General features: G+C 35.5%; 1 protein-coding gene across 1 annotated transcript in view; it reads right to left on the bottom strand.

Annotated features, from left to right (window-relative positions):
* Window positions 1-18,614, bottom strand: part of ARHGEF12 (Rho guanine nucleotide exchange factor 12) — a 70,557-nt gene that overhangs the window by 6,030 nt on the left and 45,913 nt on the right. Inside the window, exons 21-32 of the mRNA XM_044669644.1 lie at window positions 16,998-17,144; window positions 15,502-15,587; window positions 13,810-13,935; window positions 12,911-13,025; window positions 10,747-10,847; window positions 10,435-10,512; window positions 9,294-9,369; window positions 8,271-8,438; window positions 7,743-7,830; window positions 7,128-7,214; window positions 6,939-7,018; window positions 6,178-6,411 (exon numbers count right to left, since the gene is read on the bottom strand). Coding sequence (XP_044525579.1) covers window positions 6,178-6,411; window positions 6,939-7,018; window positions 7,128-7,214; window positions 7,743-7,830; window positions 8,271-8,438; window positions 9,294-9,369; window positions 10,435-10,512; window positions 10,747-10,847; window positions 12,911-13,025; window positions 13,810-13,935; window positions 15,502-15,587; window positions 16,998-17,144 — 1,386 coding nt within the window. The remainder of the gene's footprint in view (window positions 1-6,177; window positions 6,412-6,938; window positions 7,019-7,127; window positions 7,215-7,742; window positions 7,831-8,270; window positions 8,439-9,293; window positions 9,370-10,434; window positions 10,513-10,746; window positions 10,848-12,910; window positions 13,026-13,809; window positions 13,936-15,501; window positions 15,588-16,997; window positions 17,145-18,614) is intronic.

Raw genomic sequence — 18,614 nt, 5'->3', positions numbered from 1 at the left:
AATGAATACCAGTAGCTCCCTATGTCCTCTAAGACCAAATGAAAATTCTTCTGTGATTTAAAGCCTTTTACAACCTGGTTCCACCTTATCTTTCCAGTCTTATAAATTAACCCCTCTTTGTGAATGCTGATGTAGCTAAACTGACCCTCCTGCCATTGCACACGCATGACATTCCATCTTGCATTTCTTTTCCTTTCTACAGGCTGATCCTCTATGCCTGGAATGTAAGGTGTTCCTTCCTTACCTGTGCTTCTCACAATCCCTACTGTCCTTCGGAACTCTGTTCAGGGGCCCCTTTCTAATAATCTTTTCCCCAAAACCTCTGTGGTCAGAGCCTCCTCCCCCTACTGAACTCTATTTCTTTTGTATCTATATTGCATATACATCTATGTGTGTAGAGGGAGTTTCATCCCCTCCCCCTTCTGGATTGCCTACCCAGTTCATTCCATTTTGTGTGCTGGCGCTGTGTCCATGAACATGAATAAAAACTTGTGGGTGTGACCCGAGGGGGAGGGGGAAAGGGGGAAAAGGTAGGGTGCAGGGGTCCTATTCCCTTGGAGGTGGCAGCGGAACACCATGGCTGAGTCAGCCAGCCATAAGGAGGATCACGTGGTCAGAGTTAGGTTAGATTAGGTTTAAATCTTTACATATCTACTTTTTCTATTTCAAGTAATTATTAATAAACACTATGGAAAATAAGAACTTGGAGATATTAATTTTAATCTAACATATATATCCATATTTTCTTCTCCTATAGAAATTTCATTTATGTCTTAGTATCCCCAGTACCTTGCCAAGTCTCTAGCATACAACAGGCAATTTGTGGCTAAGTGTATAGTGTCTTAACAAAGAGGGAACATTCAAAAGGTCAAAGAATTGATAACAGGGCCATAACAACTTAAGTAAACAATTTTAGGTAGAACCAAAAATTTCCTATAATAGTAATAAGCATATAACTGCAATGATCTTGGTTGATGATATATTTTCTCTCATAACATTTGAGTCAGCCAATTGTAAGGAATATTGGCAATATAATATAAGTGTAGGCCTAGTACTTTTTAAAATTTTGACTTAAAATCTTTCTCAGTTACTCAGGTACCTCAGGAGTGGATAAGTATGTATGTATATACAACCTTACTTAAGGCTTTCTCACATCCATTACTTAACTCTCCTACACTCTCCCTATACCACCCAATCAAACAACATGCATTAAAAAAAAATGTTTAATCCTTATCTTCTGTGTTAGAATAGATACTAAGTATTAGTTCCAAGGCAGAAGAGCACTAAGGGCTAGGCAGGAGGGGTTAAGTGACTTGCCCAGGTTCACACAGGTAGGATGTGTCTAAGACCAGACTAGAACCCAGAATTTCATGACTCTCTTTTACTGGGTCACCTGGTTGCCCCTCAATATGCATTTATTACCAATGTGATAATTAGATTAAGTCTACACTGCCCATCTTTAGATTTAATCACTAAAGGTGAGAACACCTCTAATTCTGGGAGGTTATTGTAAAAGTTTAGGCAAAAAGTGAGAAGAGCCAGGTGAACAAGAGGATAGAGAGAAGGGGACAGATGTAAAAGATGTCAAGGAGGTAGGATCAATCAAATTTAGCAACTGATATTGAACAAGGGGAAGTGAGGAGTCAGTGACAATAGTGAGGTTGAGAATCTAGATAATGCCTTCAATAGAAAGAAAGAAATCCAGAAGGAGAATGGCCTTTGGGGAAAGAGACAGTTCAGTTTTAGCCATGCTGATATGAAGTTCCTATAGGATATCCAGTTTGAAATATCCAAGAGGCAGATGCAGATGAACAGCTGGTGCTTAGGAAAAGGATGGGGGCTGGACAGATGTGGGAGTTATCTGTATCACACTGATAATTATATCCTTGGGAGCTGATAAATGAGAGGACACAGCCTTGGGGTACACCTCACAGTTCGGGGTTATAAGAGATGGTCTGAGCCTGAGGAGTTAAGTAGGAGAAGAACCAAGAGAAAAGTGTCATGAAAATCCAGGCAGGTCAGTGTGGCCAAATGTCAATTGTTATAGAGAAGTAAAGAAGGATAAGAATTTTTAAAAATCTATCATCTTGAGCAACTAAGAGATCACTGGCAAATTTTAGACTGAGAAGTTTTGTCTGAGGATTGAGGTTGAAAGCTACACTTCAATAGGCTGAGAAGTATGAGAGAAGAGAGAAAGTAGATGCGAAAGCTATAAATAGCTTTTTTCTAGAAGCTTAGCTGTGAAAGGTAGGCAAGATATAGATTGATACGATAAGGAGATGGTAGTTTCTAGTAGGGATTTTCTCAAAATGGAGGGGGACTGGAATATATATTGTACACATCAGAAAAGGAACCAGTTGAAAGGAGCAGATTGAAAAAGACCATAAGGAGATGGGATCAAGTCATACACAGAGGGGTTAGCTTTGGCTGGGAAAAAAGGAATACCTAACTATCAGAAACTAAAGTAAAGGAGGAGAGTGAGGCATGATGTCATCATGTTGTAAAATAACAACAGAGAGAAAAGAGAGAAGAGACAGTGGGGTCATGAAAAATGGTCTCAATTTTATTGGCCAAATCTGAGGTAAGGTTCTCTGCTGAGAGAGTTAGGGAAGAGGTGCTGCAGGAGTACTAAGCAGAGAAGACAAGTTGTGAACAACATCTGTAGAAATAAGGATAAAGAATCAAGTAAGGAGAAGGAAAGCAATTATCTTGTTTATAGGAAGGTTCAACTGAAATTAGATATCATAAATCTGTAGTGGACATCATCTGCTTGGCCGCCTGATTTCCTCCCACTCAGAAGAGTTTTAGCCACAGGAGTCAAGGCAAATGAAGGGAGTAATTCAAGATTTGTGTTTGGAAAGGCAAGAATATTTTTACATATAAAAATATATTATAAAGGGGATAGCTAGGTGGCACAGTGCATAGACAGCCAGACCTGGAAATGAGAGGTCCTGGGTTCAAATCTGATCATAGACACTTCCTGGGCAAGTCACTTAACCCACCTCTGCCTACCTGCTACCACTCTCCTTCCTTGAAACAAATACATAGTATTGATTCTAAGACAGAAAGAAAGGGTTTAAAATATATATATATATATCTTAAAAAGACTCCAAGAAAAATTTCTTAATGCCAGTACTGAAAAATATCTGATTCTGACACCACAATGAACTTTGAAAATATTAATCACTTCATATTCATCTGCAATGTGCGAAGAACCCTTTAAATGAAATATACCAAAGAAATTACTTCATTAAATACACTCAAACTCAAAATATGTAAGTTATTACTCTGTCCTTTAAAAAATAGCCTAAGAAGTTGCCCTGGAGTGTTAGGAAGAAAAATGAAAATGCCCCACAATTATTTTTTATGCCAAAAATTTAATAAAATGAACCAAAAGATAATGTTGGGTTTTTTTTTAAGATTGAAATATATATTTTTGGACATATATAATAATTTGTTTTGTTTAAATATTTTTAAAAATTTCTGTATTAGACATTTTGCAACATGTAGCTCACAGTAGGGAATTTTCATTGCTCATCTGGCTGGCTTTCAAGTTCTATCAATATATGTAAAAATGGGAGGCTTGGATATCAGAACTTGGCTTCAACTTACTAAACAGTTCTACAACTTGAGAGTTTGTTGGGGCCAGAAAGAAGTAGTCTTACAGGCTGCTCTGGCTAAGCAACCATGTTAAATAAACCTTCAAAAAAGCTATTGCTATTACTAGTATACTTGTTGGGGCCCTTTTTAGGGTGGAGTTTCTTACTATTTCTCTCTTCCCTCCCTTTTTCCAACTATGTGAAATCTTTGATAATTTTATTTTGATCTTGAAAATTTTTTTGTTCTATATAACATTGAAAATTAATAATAAAGTTTCTAGTATTAAAAAATGTTGCAAAAGAAAACATACAAAAACCCTAGGAAAAATAAAAATTTAAAAGAAAATATGCTTCTAACTGCAATCAGAGTTCATCAGTTCTCTCTCTGGAGATGGAGAGTAATTTTCATGATGGATCCTTTGGAACTATCTTTGTGCACTGTCTTGTCACAGCTAATCATCTTTACAATATTGCTGCTACTACATACAATGTTCTCCTGGTTCTGCTCACTTCACTTTGTATCAGTTCATAAAAATCTTCCCAGGTTTTTCTGAAACCAATCTGCTTGTCATTTCTTGTAGCACAACAGAGTATTCTAATCATATACCACAACTTGTTTAGTCATTCTCCAATTGATGGGCATCCCATCAATTTCTAATTCTTTGCCATCACATAAAGAGCTGCTATAAATATTTTGTACAAATAGGTCCTTTTGCCTTTTTGTTGATATCTTTGAGGTACAAGCCTAATGGTAGTATTGCGAGGTCAAAGGGTATGTACAGTTTTATACCCTTTGGGGCATAGTTCCAAACTGCTCTCGAGAATGGTTGGACCAGATGACAGTTGCACTAACAGTGCATTTGTATCCCAATTTTTCCACATACCTCCAACATTTGTCATTTTCCTTTTTTGTTAATCTGATAGGTTTGAGGTAGTACCTCAGAGTTGTTTGAATTTTCATTTCTCTAATCAGTAGTGAGTTAGGACATTATTTCATGTGACAATTGATAACTAATTTCTTCTGAAAATTTCTTGTTCATATGCTTCAACCACATTTCAATTAGGTAATGGTTCATATTTATAAATTTGGCCTACTTCCCTTTATATCTGAGAAATGAGTCTAAAGGGTAAGTTCTGAAGAATTTGAGAAAAATACCTTCTCAATGACAATGGACATTTTCCTTAGCTTGTTGTAAATAAAAAAAAATTAATATAAATTTTGAGCTATAAGGAGTATCTTGCTATCACTTTTATGATGAGTAAATTACCAGGAATGTGCAAAAACGATCCAGAAATTAGAAAAGTGGGAGATATTCAAAGTAGATTTAACAGATTTTCCAAGGTTCTTGAGTTTTGAATCAACCTTCTGTGCACTAATTCTTATTATTTACAAGATCCGCTCTCAGCGCACTACTCTTCTATTCTTGAAATTCTCCTCCAGAGATTCATCACCACAACAGCTTCATGGATGATTCCCAAGCTTAAATCTATTTCTCCCCCATATACTCCAGTCCTATATCTCCAAATTCTTGTTGGAGGTTTTCATTTGGCTATATAGCCACAACCTGAAGCTCAATATGTCTAATATGTTACTCAAGTTTCCCTCCCGTTTCTTGATGCATTAACATTACTCTTATTCTTTCCATCATCTAAAAGTAAAACTCTGTCATCTTTGACTCCTGCCTTCCCTTCCCTCTGCCCCACCTCAATCTAGTCACCAAGTTTTGTAGAATCTTTTATTATACTGCTTCTAAAGTCTTCATTTCCATCACTGCTATCATCTAAACTCAAGCTCTTCTAACCCTTATAGGGAAAATGGTTAGCTTACCTACCAATAGCTCTACTTGCTCAAATACATCTTGCAGACTGCCAACAGTTTAATCTTCCTAAAATACCACTGTCATTATACTACTTCCCTGTTCAAACATCTTCTGTTGCTTCTTGCTATCTACAGGCCTTACATGATCTGGTCACAACTTTATCTTTCCAATTACTTCTTTGCATGAAATCTCTACTTCAATCAGAATAGTCTAATTCACTATCTCCCACTCAAGACTTATGCTTTTTTTGTATCAATGCCTACCTATTTTTCAAGCTACTGCACAAATCTAACAACTCAAAAATACCTTCCCTGGTCATCTCAGTCTATGGGCAAACTCTTGCTTTCTCTAAACTTTTTAGTTGTTAATGATGTCGCCATTTATTAGATACATAATAGATACCATCTCTTACTATCAAGTTTTATTTTTTTGTTTTTACATATGCATATTGCTGATATAGAACTACAGGATTTAGTTATTAGAAGGGACTTCAGAAATCATCTAGCCCAACCCTTTGAGTTTGCAGATGAAAAAAGTTAAGTTCCAGAGGAACTAAACAGCCTAAAGTCACCCAGGCTGTAAGAGCAGAGCCAGTATCTGACTCTGAATCCAGCACTTTCAATTATACTATGCTATCTAATCATTTCAATTAGATCATTATCATCTTTGAGAGAAATTCTTTCTTATCCTTATAGCACAATTCCTTGTACAAAGAAAGCACTCAAAAAAGTATGTAACTGATTGACTAAATCACTTACAGTTCCTCAGTGCATCCAAAGCCCATCGCTCTTCAGACACAGGGAAATGTGGCTCTGGAACAGTACTCTGATAGTCCATTCCAGACTCTTTCAAAGTCTCTTCTGCTTGTTGTTCCTTTTCAAACTGTCTTTCAGTCAATATATCACTGATCTCTGATTTCCCAGATGTAACTGGGGATGATGAAGGGGACTGAGGTTTTGACATTAAAGAAGTCTCAGTTCCCATGTGTTTTTCTGTTCAATGAAGAGAAGGTACAATGTTTACAAGTGGTAGGGCCCCAAACACCAAAGTAATCCCTTAGCATGCTTCTCAAATGAAATAAGAATTCTCTATAATTTATATAGAGCATTTTAAACAGAAACTTTGAAAAAAGCAAAGAAAGCAAACCCTAGCAAAGTTTTTATTCTTAACATGAAGAATTTTCAAGTGGAATTTCAACTACATGGGCTATTCTGATAGCGCTACCATGTTAGATCAGTATTCCAGTCTTCATAGATTTCTTTTTTTTTTTTTTTAACCCTTGTACTTCGGTGTATTATCTCTTAGGTGGAAGATTGGTAAGGGTGGGCAATGGGGGTCAAGTGACTTGCCCAGGGTCACACAGCTGGGAAGTAGCTGAGGCCGGGTTTGAACCTAGGACTTCCTGTCTCTAGGCCTGACTCTCACTCCACTGAGCTACCCAGCTGCCCCTTCATAGATTTCTTAAAAATTTTATAGATATATTGATCACACTTTCTTAAGCTAATAGGAGTAAATTCACCTGGACTTTGAAGACTAGAGGTAGAAACACCATGTGATTCCTCTTTCAGCTTTGAAGCTTCTTCTTCATCATGCTCCCCTCTGCAGAAAGATAAAAATCATCTTTCACTAACATCAGGTACTTAACATCATGGTATCAAAATGTACAAAATATAAAATATAGCCATTGAAAAACGAAGCCAAAACTCACTCGCAGGGGGGTGACTCTGGAAGTGGGATAGGCTTTGTGGACTGTTCCTTTACTGACAGGGCCATCCTGCCAATCAAGTCTTGCCAACTGCAGGAAATTCCAAAGGGTTGGGGGAAGGGAGAACAGAAAAGAGGAAGGAAAAGAAGGAAAAAAAAAGGAGGAAAATGAGAAAAACCACATCTAATACAAATAAGAAAAAGAAAGTAGCTTTCAGCAAAGTTCAGGTGCCCAAATCAAACTTCAACAAGAAAACTAACAGCAATGTAGTAATCTATTTAAAGCATCCACTAGAGACTATTGAGACAATTTTAAAAAAGAAAATTTATGAACAGATTAAGTTTAATACAATAAACATTTAGTAAAGGTCCACTAAGTAAGTTTGTGATAGGTACTAAGAGTACAAAGAAAAAAAAACAAAACCCAAAACCTAAGATCCCTGCCCCAGAAGAGGGTAGACTTCCTCAAAGATTGAAGGGAAAGATATTTAGTCTCAATTCAATGTTTTTGTAGCCCAACAAATTTTAGTCGTTAAAATTATTCGGGTTTGGGAAATACTGTGTTCTAAGACTAACAGAAAATGTTAGGTAGAAAAGTCAAGTTGAAACCGTTCCTTACACTGCCTTTTCAGAAACTGTCTGTGCCACCAATTCATAAATTTGGGCTCCATTGTCTGACATAGAGATGACAAATAAAGCTTTGTTATCTGGAAAAGAGAGAATAAAAGTTATTCCACCATGAATCAAACAGAAATATTTTGAACTCTAAGAGGATGCTGATGTACTAATATTATTAAGGCAAATATTATTAATGCATTGTATTTATTTTACAATGTAGATGTGGGTTTTCCAATTTCAGATATTCTAAGCTCTGAAATGTTCATTTATTTTACTTAAGATGAAAAAAGTTTACTACTTTTCATGAACATAATGGTTCATGTTTGAAAAGCTCAGAGAATCTAGGTATCTCAAATCTCTTATGAAATATATACTATTGCTTCATTTTACAAATGAGAAACAAAGATCATGAAATTTCTCTAGGTTTACCTAATGATAGCGTTTGAAGTCCTTTGTTCCAACCAGACAACGTGGTATTTCTAAAGTAACTTTATAATAAACTATGAGTTTACCCAATGGAAGTACTTGCCTGTTGCAACTTGTCGAACCAACACAGTATTCAATTTGATGACAGGGCTGAAGGTGTGTTTGCTATCTGCTGTAGAGGCTAGAATTTTACTATGACACCTCAACACCAGTCTATCATCTTGTTTTTGTAACAATACAAGAATGTCTTCCAGCAGCAATGTGTACAGATCTACAAAAGAGAAGGCACCACACAATTATAACCAAATTCATGGGGAAAAAAGCAGTATGATGATGTATGAGATCAAATAATCAATGTGCTTCTTTATAAATAGCCAAAATCCATATAGCACTTTAAGATACAAAGTATCTATCTCACTCAGCAAATGTTTATTAAATGCCTATTACATGCTAGGCCTTGTGCTAAGTGCTGGGAATACAAAAAGAGGCAAAAGACAGTTCTTGCTCTAAGGAAACTCACAATTTAACGATTCTATGTAAGCCTCAAAACAATTCCTAAGAAGTCAGTGGTATGGGTTTTATTATCCCTACTTGATAGATGGAGAAAGTTTAAATGACTTGCCCTTAGTCAGTCATTAAGGGTTAGAGGCAGGATTCAAATTTAGGTCTTCCTAACTCCATGTCCAGAACTTTAACACTATGTCACACTTCCCTTGCTTATAAATGAAATGCTTACAAATGCTTTTTAAAATAGTACTAATGGGATAGAAATGGAATTGAATCATGGCAAAGCCCACTGCTATATCCTTGAATGATATTCATAGTAAATGGTCTATAAATGTTAGCTATTAGCTACATGCTTAGTTCATAGTGCCTGGCACACAGTAAATAACATTTCAGATCTAACCCAAAACAAACAAGCAAACCCTCCCCGTAAAAACCAGATTCCAATACACATTTATAAGCTGTTCAAAGTAGCTACTACAATTTGACATTACTTGAAATCTTGAACAAGCCTTTCCCCTCAAGGGAATTTCCCTTTCCTCTCAATCCTATTCCCACATTCCCTTTTCCCCAACTGAAAAAAAAAAGGCAAAAAATAATTGACAAAAGATATCCCACCTACCAATAGTCTTATCTCTATTCACTTTCCAAACCAATGGTCCTTCATGAATCATCTTCCTCTTTGTTAAATCCAAATTCTGTCAAAATGCAAAAAGCAAAACGAGGGATTTCCTGAAACCCAGAATGAGGTAATATTCTGCCAAAACTTGTACCTTCATCATCATCATTGTACCAAGTATATTCATTATTTGAAATCAAACTATTTCTATAGAGCAGGCATTACTTAAAGCAACTGCAAGACCTGTATTCTCAATCTTATTACTACCATGAGCTAACTACTTCCTCATCTTGACTCTCAATATTAGCCAGTCACCAGATCCTGAATATAAATATATACATATATATATACATATATATATATATACCTGAGTCCATATAAGGATCATTGCTCATACTGAGTTAAAGAGAGTAGCTGAGCATGAGGCTACAAAAATATTGCCAAATATTAGTATAAAAATACTTTTTGTACTGATATTCACTTAGCCATGAAAGAAAAGAGTCTTAGAACAAAAAGAGGATAAAGACATTAAAATGCTTATCTGAGAAGAATTATGCCACATAATGAAGTCTATTTTAAATATCTATTCAAGAGATCTCTCTAAACTAGCTACATAGTAAGGGCAGTACTTAATGAAATTATATCTTATGGGATACTCAAAAGTGCTCAGGAAGAAAGAATTTTGTCTACTAGAAGTAATATTTAGTCTAAGTTTTGCTATCTTTTATTGTCACATTTATGTAAGTTGAGCTTTTTTGTGTTTTAGGAGAAACTTAAGGACTGGTTACTAAGATATCTTGCTCAACCTAACAATTTGGGAAGTCCACCCACTAAATAGCACTTCTGTACCAACCAAAAAACAATTTTTTAAAAATCAATTATAATTTCCATTCCTGAGCCTTGTGGAAGCTTCTTCTACCTTGGGGTAAAAAGAGTAGAGAATATTATATAAATACTCCTCTAAATTAGCTATCTTCACAATATGGTACTGAGGTTTAAAGGAACGTCAACAATATAAACATGGGCAATATGTCATATCTTCTTTATTTGATGGTAAATTCCAAGAAAACTTGGTTACCTACCTATCAATCTCCTGTTAAACTGAACTCTACAAAAATTACAAAGATCATTAGACTTCTCTCACCCTGAGCTCTTCAACATTTGGATACTCCGACAGCTTCAAGTTAGATGTATCAAGGCGACGCTGATAATCTTCTAAGCGCTGGAAATGAGATAACAAGGAGTAAGGATTATTGCTTTAGTAAAGTGATGCTCAAATGGCATCATGACCTGTTACTGTACCAGAGCATGATGACCAGCTAAATAAACAAAATTCTTTCCTCTTATTTTCCAATAATGAAAACAAGTAGTATTCCAAAAGTATCTATTTCCCTTTTACCTCTTCCACTTTTTACTCTCCCTTCTGCCTAGAGCTAGGCATTTTTTTGCTCTTTACCTGCTTATTCTCTGCCTCCTTGACAGCTTGATTCACATAATTTAGGATTTGACGACAGTGATCTGCTGCTTTCTTCACCTTCTCTCTTTCCTTTGGCCGTTCTGAAATTGGGCAACATAGAAGAAAGCAAAATAATAGAAATTAGATGAGAAGATGGAAAATGGAAGTTAATTCTAAACCATAATCAATGCTCCAAAACCTTAATTACTTTTTTCTATTTAGTTTAAATATAATTTATTTATAAGTTTAAAAATGTCACGATAGTGTCAATGTCAAGTCACTAAATAGGTCTGAAAACATTTTGCTAAGGAGTAAAACTATTAAAACAGTACAACAAAAAACTTTTGCTAACATCACTATTGTAAATAATAAAGAGCCACAGTATAGGGCTCCACAAACAAGGAGACATATTAACTTTGAAGTACTATTGTTTGAAGAGTGCTCTGAATCCAAATAACTCCAAAAAAACTATTTTACTGGAGTTGGAATCAGATTTAAACAGAGAAAAAAGTGGTTTACAAAATCCACATCATTAAAACAAATTCAATGAAGGATATGTGAATGTTTTACTATTGCTAAGAATTTAAGGGATGCTAAAATAAAAATTATCAAAGTTATAACTCCCCAGACAACTATAATTTGGTCACACTGCACAAATACAATAAACCATAAAATTTAATAGCATTTTTAGTAAGACAAAATCTTATTTATACAGTGAGGAACAAGTTATTTTTTTCTTGGAAGAACTATAATTTTCAATTTCCTGATGTATATATTCAAATTTAGGGGTATAATATTAGATGAACTAAAGTCTAGTTGCATTAAATTCTTTAAAAAGCCATAAGCACGTGAGCCTAATGGAGAACAGAAGAAAACAAGACTTTGTTTCAATTTTCGACAAAGGAAAGTCAGTATTACAGTAAGTACTTTATGCATCTATGTAAAGGCTAAATAGAATCAAAGAACCATACATAAGCAATTGAACCTAGAAGGACTTTTAAAAAGAACATTTAGTCCAATGTTTCCCAATTACTAGGGCTTGGCAAATTTCCACCAATTCATAAAACATTTACTAACAAAAGACTGTTACTTCTTAAAAATAGACTTTAAAGGCTTAAAAAAAAATCTTAACTTCTTTTCAGCAACTTTCACTGTCTTCCTCTTCCTACTCCTATTTCTCTCCACAACTAGGCTCCAACCCCTGCTCTTGAGCTATCTGGAAGGGTCTTCAATAGACAATTCAAACATATCACCAATCTAATATATAGTTTGGGAAATGATGATCTAATCCAGCTGTCTCCTACGACCTCTTACAACCCTCCCAACCTAATATACAAAGACTAAATTATTGTGATATAGTATGTACTACACAATTCTAGCACATGCCATTTTAAGGAGGTCACAAAGTAGACTAAATAATATACCTTGATTGATGATCTTGCTATATAATTTGGTCAATCAGTCAATAAATATTTATTAGGTGCTTACCACATGCCAGGCACTTGCTAAGAGCTGGACATACAAAAAGAGGCAAAAGACAGTCCCTGCCCTCAAGGAGCTTACAATCTAATGGTGGAGACAACAAACAAGTAAGTACAAACAAGATAGACTCATGATAAATGGGAAATAATTAAGAGAGAAGAAGGTACTAGAATTAAAAAGGGGCTAAGAAAGGTTTCCTGGAGAACAGAGGTTTCAAACTCATAACACTCCCAAATTCCTGCAAAATTGCTGAGTGCTTTAGAATCAAAATAATACAAGAGGGGGGCTAGGTTATGAAAGGCTTTGAAAACCAAACGAGCATTTTGTCATTGATCCTAAAGGTTGATAGGTAATCACTGAACTTCACTGAATTGGGCCTGGGGTGGGTTTGGGTGACATTGCTGGATTTGCATTTAGATGGAGAGAATTTAGAGGTCAAAGGATTATGTCATGGTATGGATGAAAAGTAGGGCTTGGTAAGGGAAAGCAGAGAGAAAAGAAGAGAAAGTGGCTAGTTCAGGGGAGACAGTCTGTGAGAACTGAGAGGTCAAATGATTAGAAGAGGAGGTGTGAAGAAGAGTAACGTTTGGGGAGGGAAAGCAGATAAGGAGTTGCTGTGTGAAATTATCTAGCAGGAAGTAGTTATTTTATGATTTTCTCCATTTAACTGGTAATACTATACCTGTATACTTAGCAATATTATCCAGCAGAAGGGGATATTTAGTAAGCCTCTGCATTTGAGTAGGAATAATATCCTTTAGTTGCAGTCGACGGCATAGTGGATTACTCTCAGCATCCTAAAATTAAACATTATAAAATTAAAATGCATTTGTCATTTACATTAAAGCTGTAATTACTTGAACATGTACCATTTGCCTTTTCATAATATAAATATCTATAATTCCATATTTCCAGTAACTAGTTACAAAACAAAAAAATCCCAAGATTTTATCACAAATATTTCTCAAACCCATTGGGTCTTTAATCAAAAATCACTAAACCAAAAGGTTTCTTCCTATTTTAGACACCTGATGTTACATGTAATAAACTGATGTCACTGCCTTCTAGGGATAATATCCCTTTTATCTTCAAAATCAAGAAACCATATGCCATTTTTCAATATCAAACTACATTTTACTAGATTTGGCATTCCTTAAAACAAATTAGTGAACTAATATGGTATTTTTTTTATTGAAATGGGAATAGTATCTACATCATTCTCTATGCCTAAAATTGTGTTTTCTTGAGTCAGACTTTCATTCTACTACTTTCACCCTCACGTCCTTATAGATGCAAACTCTCTCTGATCATACATTAATATCACTGCTAAACATCTAGGGATCCTGATAGTAAACATTCTTTTTAACAAAGTATTACTGACCACTTCAATGTTAACCATCTACTCTCCAAAAATGATTCAATGGAGATAATCAAGGGCTAGAAAGAATCTTGACATAAGGTCAATGTTGTACACAATTCTAGTCAGTAATTTAATCTTAATTATACCCCCTAGTTTATCCCGTCTTTGTTAAGAGCCAGAACTGGCACTAATTCTAGTGATGACTCAGCAACTCAATTCACCTGCACAAAAGTTTGGAATCGAGAGTCCTTTTTTTGGCGAGTCTTGATCGTTTCCAGGGCAAAAGGCTGGTTACTACAGAAGGTGGCAGCTGCATGTTTCAACTTTTCCTCTCCGGCTCCACTGAACTGTGCCAAGAATGTAAGGAAAACAGGGAGAGGGATAATCAGGCGACACAGCACAAGGCAAGATGATGGATAATAAAAGCCCCTTTTCAGTGAAACTATTTTCAAGTGACAATAGATGTAGTTTAACCAATTATTTAGATGGGGGAAGGAGGGAAACTTTCATCCATTAAAAATAATAACTTTTCTATTCAACTAAAATGCTCATGTCTTTTTTCATCTTCTAAGATATTGGCTTTAGAAAGTCAATTTACCAAGAAACATTAATAGAAATTCATAGATTATTAAGGATTGAAAAGGACTTCAAGGATTGTCTCCATCTAAATTTTGTCATGTTAAAGGTAAGGAGACCCAAGTCCAGAGTGATTTAACTGACCTAACATCTTGCTTGACAGTTCCCTTCCTGTCAATAACATAACTAAAATGCACAAAAAAGCTAGTTCTTCACTAGGAATGGTCACAAAGTACATTGTTGGTCTAAGGAAGAAAATGGATTATGAATGTAAAGTGACCAAGTTTTAATTTCCCTAGGTGTTAACATCTTTGGAAACTAATCCTCCTTGTAAACTTACTATTCCAGGTGTTCTTCACTGGCTTATCATCCTAACCAGATCCCCTAATTTGTATCTTCCCCAAAGTTCTGTTCTGGTCTTCTCTTGGTAACCTCATCAGATCACAAGGATTAACTTTTATCTCGATGAAGATGACTCCCAGACAGACAAATTCTTCTGCAGTCTCTCCCCTGATCACATTATCTTTCTCTTAAATCCTCCCCTTTCCTAAATGGTTTCCTTTTAGATTCCACTCAACTGCTACTTTCTGCATGAAGCCTTTCCTGATCCTCATCTCCTCACTTCCCAGTATTGCCTTCCCTTATGTTTTTGTCTCACTGAAGCAGCTGGTGGTACTGTAGACAGTCTGAAAAACTTGAGTTCAAATTTAGCTGTATAACCCTGAGAAAGTCATTTAAACACTGTGTGCCCATTTCCTTACTGTAAAAATGTGGATAAAAATGTTCCATGAGGAACACCTACCTCATGAGATTACTGTGAGAATCAAATGAAATATTTGTAAGCCATTTAGCACAGGGCCCAGCACATAATAGGTGCAATATAAATGCCTACTTCCTCCATCTCTATCTCTACCCATCGTCACTTTATCCTTGCCACATAGTATACAGCTTTGAAAACAGGAGATGTTTAATAAATAGCTAGTTGACTGATATTGCTAATTCCTCCCCTGTATTTTAAATAGGGTAGAATTATCTTCAATTTTCAATTATTGAGTCAGTGCAAATATGAGACATGCAACTGATACAGAAATTTTAGCCAACCTGTTCCATTTTACAGTATACTCTTTAGAAGATATATAACATATAAAGAAATAACATTTCTTTAAAGGAAATGAAAAATAGCATTTGGTTTGGGTAGTTAATTGTGATACAACCAACAGAGTTCAGGTTCATTAAATGTGGCAGTTTGAAGATTTTAAGAAAGGTTATATTTGCTTAACTTTCATTCTGCTAACAAACAATTGGTTCTAAGAATATTCAAAGAAAAAAATCTTTACCCAGATCAATAAATCTTCTCCAATTTCATCAATTACTGAAGTCTCATTCCTCTTTCGAACAGCCTTCATTTGTTCATTCAACCCAACTTTAAAAAAAGCAAGAGGAAACAAAAATAATTCTCAATTTAATCATAAGCTCAAACTTCAACAAATATTTATTAATGGTCTAGAATCTGCCCAGGTACACTTTGGGAGGGATGAATTAAATAAGAAAGATATCTTCCCTCATAAAGCATACGATAGTGTGTTTGCATGGGGGAGAGATATGTTAATTAACTACAACAAAAAATTATGATCTATGTGGAAATGAATAAGGGAGGAAGAAATCAAGTGCTATATGAGGTCTGAAGTGAGAAATGGCAATTATAGAGTTGAGGAGAAGAGATTACAGAAGTCTTTGTGAAACAGAACACTGGAACTGGGCTTAAAGAATGATTAGGATTTCATTGATTGGGAGATAAGTAGGTAGAAAAATAGCATTATTTCATGTAGAGGCAACAGCATGAATAAAGGAAAAGAAATGGGACAGCACAGCATGGTATGGGTAAGCAAAATGGTGAGTAAATCATTTTGGCTAAAATGTAGTATATAAAAAAGGAAATAGTAGAGAAGTAGTGCCTTGTTTTGGAGGGCCAGGCTAAGAAGTTTTAACTTCATAGATAAAATTTAACTTTATGTATGGGTAACAAGGAGATTATGAATCAGCATTTTGAGCAGAAGATTGACATGATCAGGTTTGCAAATAAAAACAAGTAACATGATGGCAATAGAAACAGCAGAATGAAATATGATATTTCAAAGATGATAAATCCAGAAGGACAAGAGTGATTAGTAATAAAGGTCTGTACTAGAGTAGACAAAGGGAGAAGAAAGTAAACTGAGACTTGACAACTGATTGGCTGGGTGAGAAGGGTGAAATGCCAAAGATACCAAAACCACTAAAGTGGTACCACTGACAAAGATGAAAGAAACAAATGTTAGGGGACAAAAACTTAGTTTTATCTATATTGGTTTATAGTCTAAGTGGGATATATAGGTAGAAACTCCCTGTTTACAGGTTGGGATATAAGGCTCAAGAGAAAGATCAAGGCTTGAAATATAAATTTGGGGATCATTTGCAGAGAAGTTATTAGTTGAAGTCCTTAGACTAAGATGGATCACTAAAAGATATAGCATAGGAGAAAAGAGGCTGAAGACAGAATTTTGGAAAAAATATTAGCATTAATTTCACCTTGGATAAATTAATGAACATAGGTATTAAAAAGCACCTTTTGGAATATAGGTATTAGGTATATCCATAGTAAAATATTCCTAGAAACTGTCATGTTAACAGATAGGAATTTTGCCAAAAGGGCACTGTTCAAATCAAAAGGTTTCTCTTTATAAATTTGCTCTTGTTTTTTTTGTTTGTTTTTTTCCCAGGTACCACCTCCCTATGTTCCACATCCTTTGCCCTGTGTTTCCAATGATGAAATCCAGTGCTAAATCTCTCTTACTGTGAAGCTGAAGAATCTCTTCCAGGTTGGAGAAGATTCTTCTCAGTTCTGACGATGGCAGAATCCCCTCTCGGGACACTCGCTGGTAGAACACCTGATCCAAAACCTTCAGTGTGCGGACATGAGCTCGCTCAGTATAGAACAACTCTGAATAGAAGAGGTGATTTTAGTTAAGAAAAGGACCTATCAAGCCAAACAAGGTCTCTAACTACAAGAAGATAAAGCTCAGGAAGGACAAAGTTACAGAATATATAATTCAGTTTAGAGAGGGTACATTACTAACTCTGGACTCAACAGCTTAACTTCATGAAAGTGTTTCAGCTGTTTATACACAAAGACTCAAGTAAACATCTATTTGATGTTACAGGCCAAGAGTCAGAAGACCTGAATTGAGTACTTCCTCTGCCCCCCATGATCTAGAGGACTAGAGGGAAGCCATTTGACCTCTTAACCTCAGTCTTTTCATCAACAAGCTTGGATGCACAGAGTTCTTGAACCAGGATCTGCCATTTATTAGTCATGTGACATTAGACAAGTGCCCTCACTTTCCTGAGATTCAGTTTCCTGATAAGTATCAAATTAAATAGTATAAAAAAACTTGGTAAAATTTTTTAAAAATCAACAATAACATTATAATCTGTAATATAAAGATGGAAATTATAATACCTTTCCTGCCTACCCTGAATTATTTTAAGAATAAATTGGAATTATGCATAAGTAAGAAACATGTTACATTATATAATTATCAGATAAGGTAAATATAAGGTAAGGGCAGGTAGGTGGTACAGTGGATAGAGCTCTAGGCCTGGAGTGAGAAAGACTCATCTTCCTAAGTTCAAATCCAGCCTCAGACACTTCCTAGCTATGTGACCCTTGGCAAGTCACTTAATCTTTTTTGCCTCAGTTTCTCATTTATAAAATGAACTGGAAAAGAAAATGGGCAAATCACTGCAGTACCTGTCCCAATAAATGCCCAAATGGAGTCATGAAGAATTGAACATGACTGGAATGACTGAACAACAAAAAATATAATACTTGACTAATGTCAACTGGGGAGAGAAATTGGATCTGTGATTTCACTGTCCTGAGGAACTCTGAATTGAGGAAGCTAACTCTATGAAGAGAGGTTGGCACCTTCTCTGCAGCTCATAATCTCAGAGAACTGCCCCATGCATGAAGGTAATTTGCCAGAGTCACACATACTATCTGAGGAGAGGCAGGATGGAGCCCCAGTTTTCCTGGCTCTGAAGTCAGGTCTTTAATTCACTACTCAGCCTCTCATACTGACAATGAGAAAGCATTCATCATTTGTAGAGTACCACTTTAAACTCTTGAAATTTTAAAACTAAAACTATCCCTGAAACTTGCCATAATTAAAATTTTAGGATAATATGAAGTTTGTCAAATTTTATCAACAAAAATTTTTAAGTTTTGCCAGCAAATTTAAGTCATATGATTAATATGGCTAAAGGATCATAATACAAAAAAAAACCTGTGATTTTATCATGTTAGCATCCTTCCATGCTTAAGTAGATGGTCTTCATTAATTGCTTTGACATGACAGAAGAAGTCGTTACCTAATGGTCACTTTTATGGTAAGAAGTTTCTCTAGACTTA

The sequence above is a fragment of the Gracilinanus agilis genome, chromosome 3 (assembly GCF_016433145.1).
Source record: "Gracilinanus agilis isolate LMUSP501 chromosome 3, AgileGrace, whole genome shotgun sequence".
Lineage (NCBI taxonomy): Eukaryota > Metazoa > Chordata > Mammalia > Didelphimorphia > Didelphidae > Gracilinanus > Gracilinanus agilis.
This window is presented reverse-complemented; position numbering and strand designations above follow the sequence as displayed.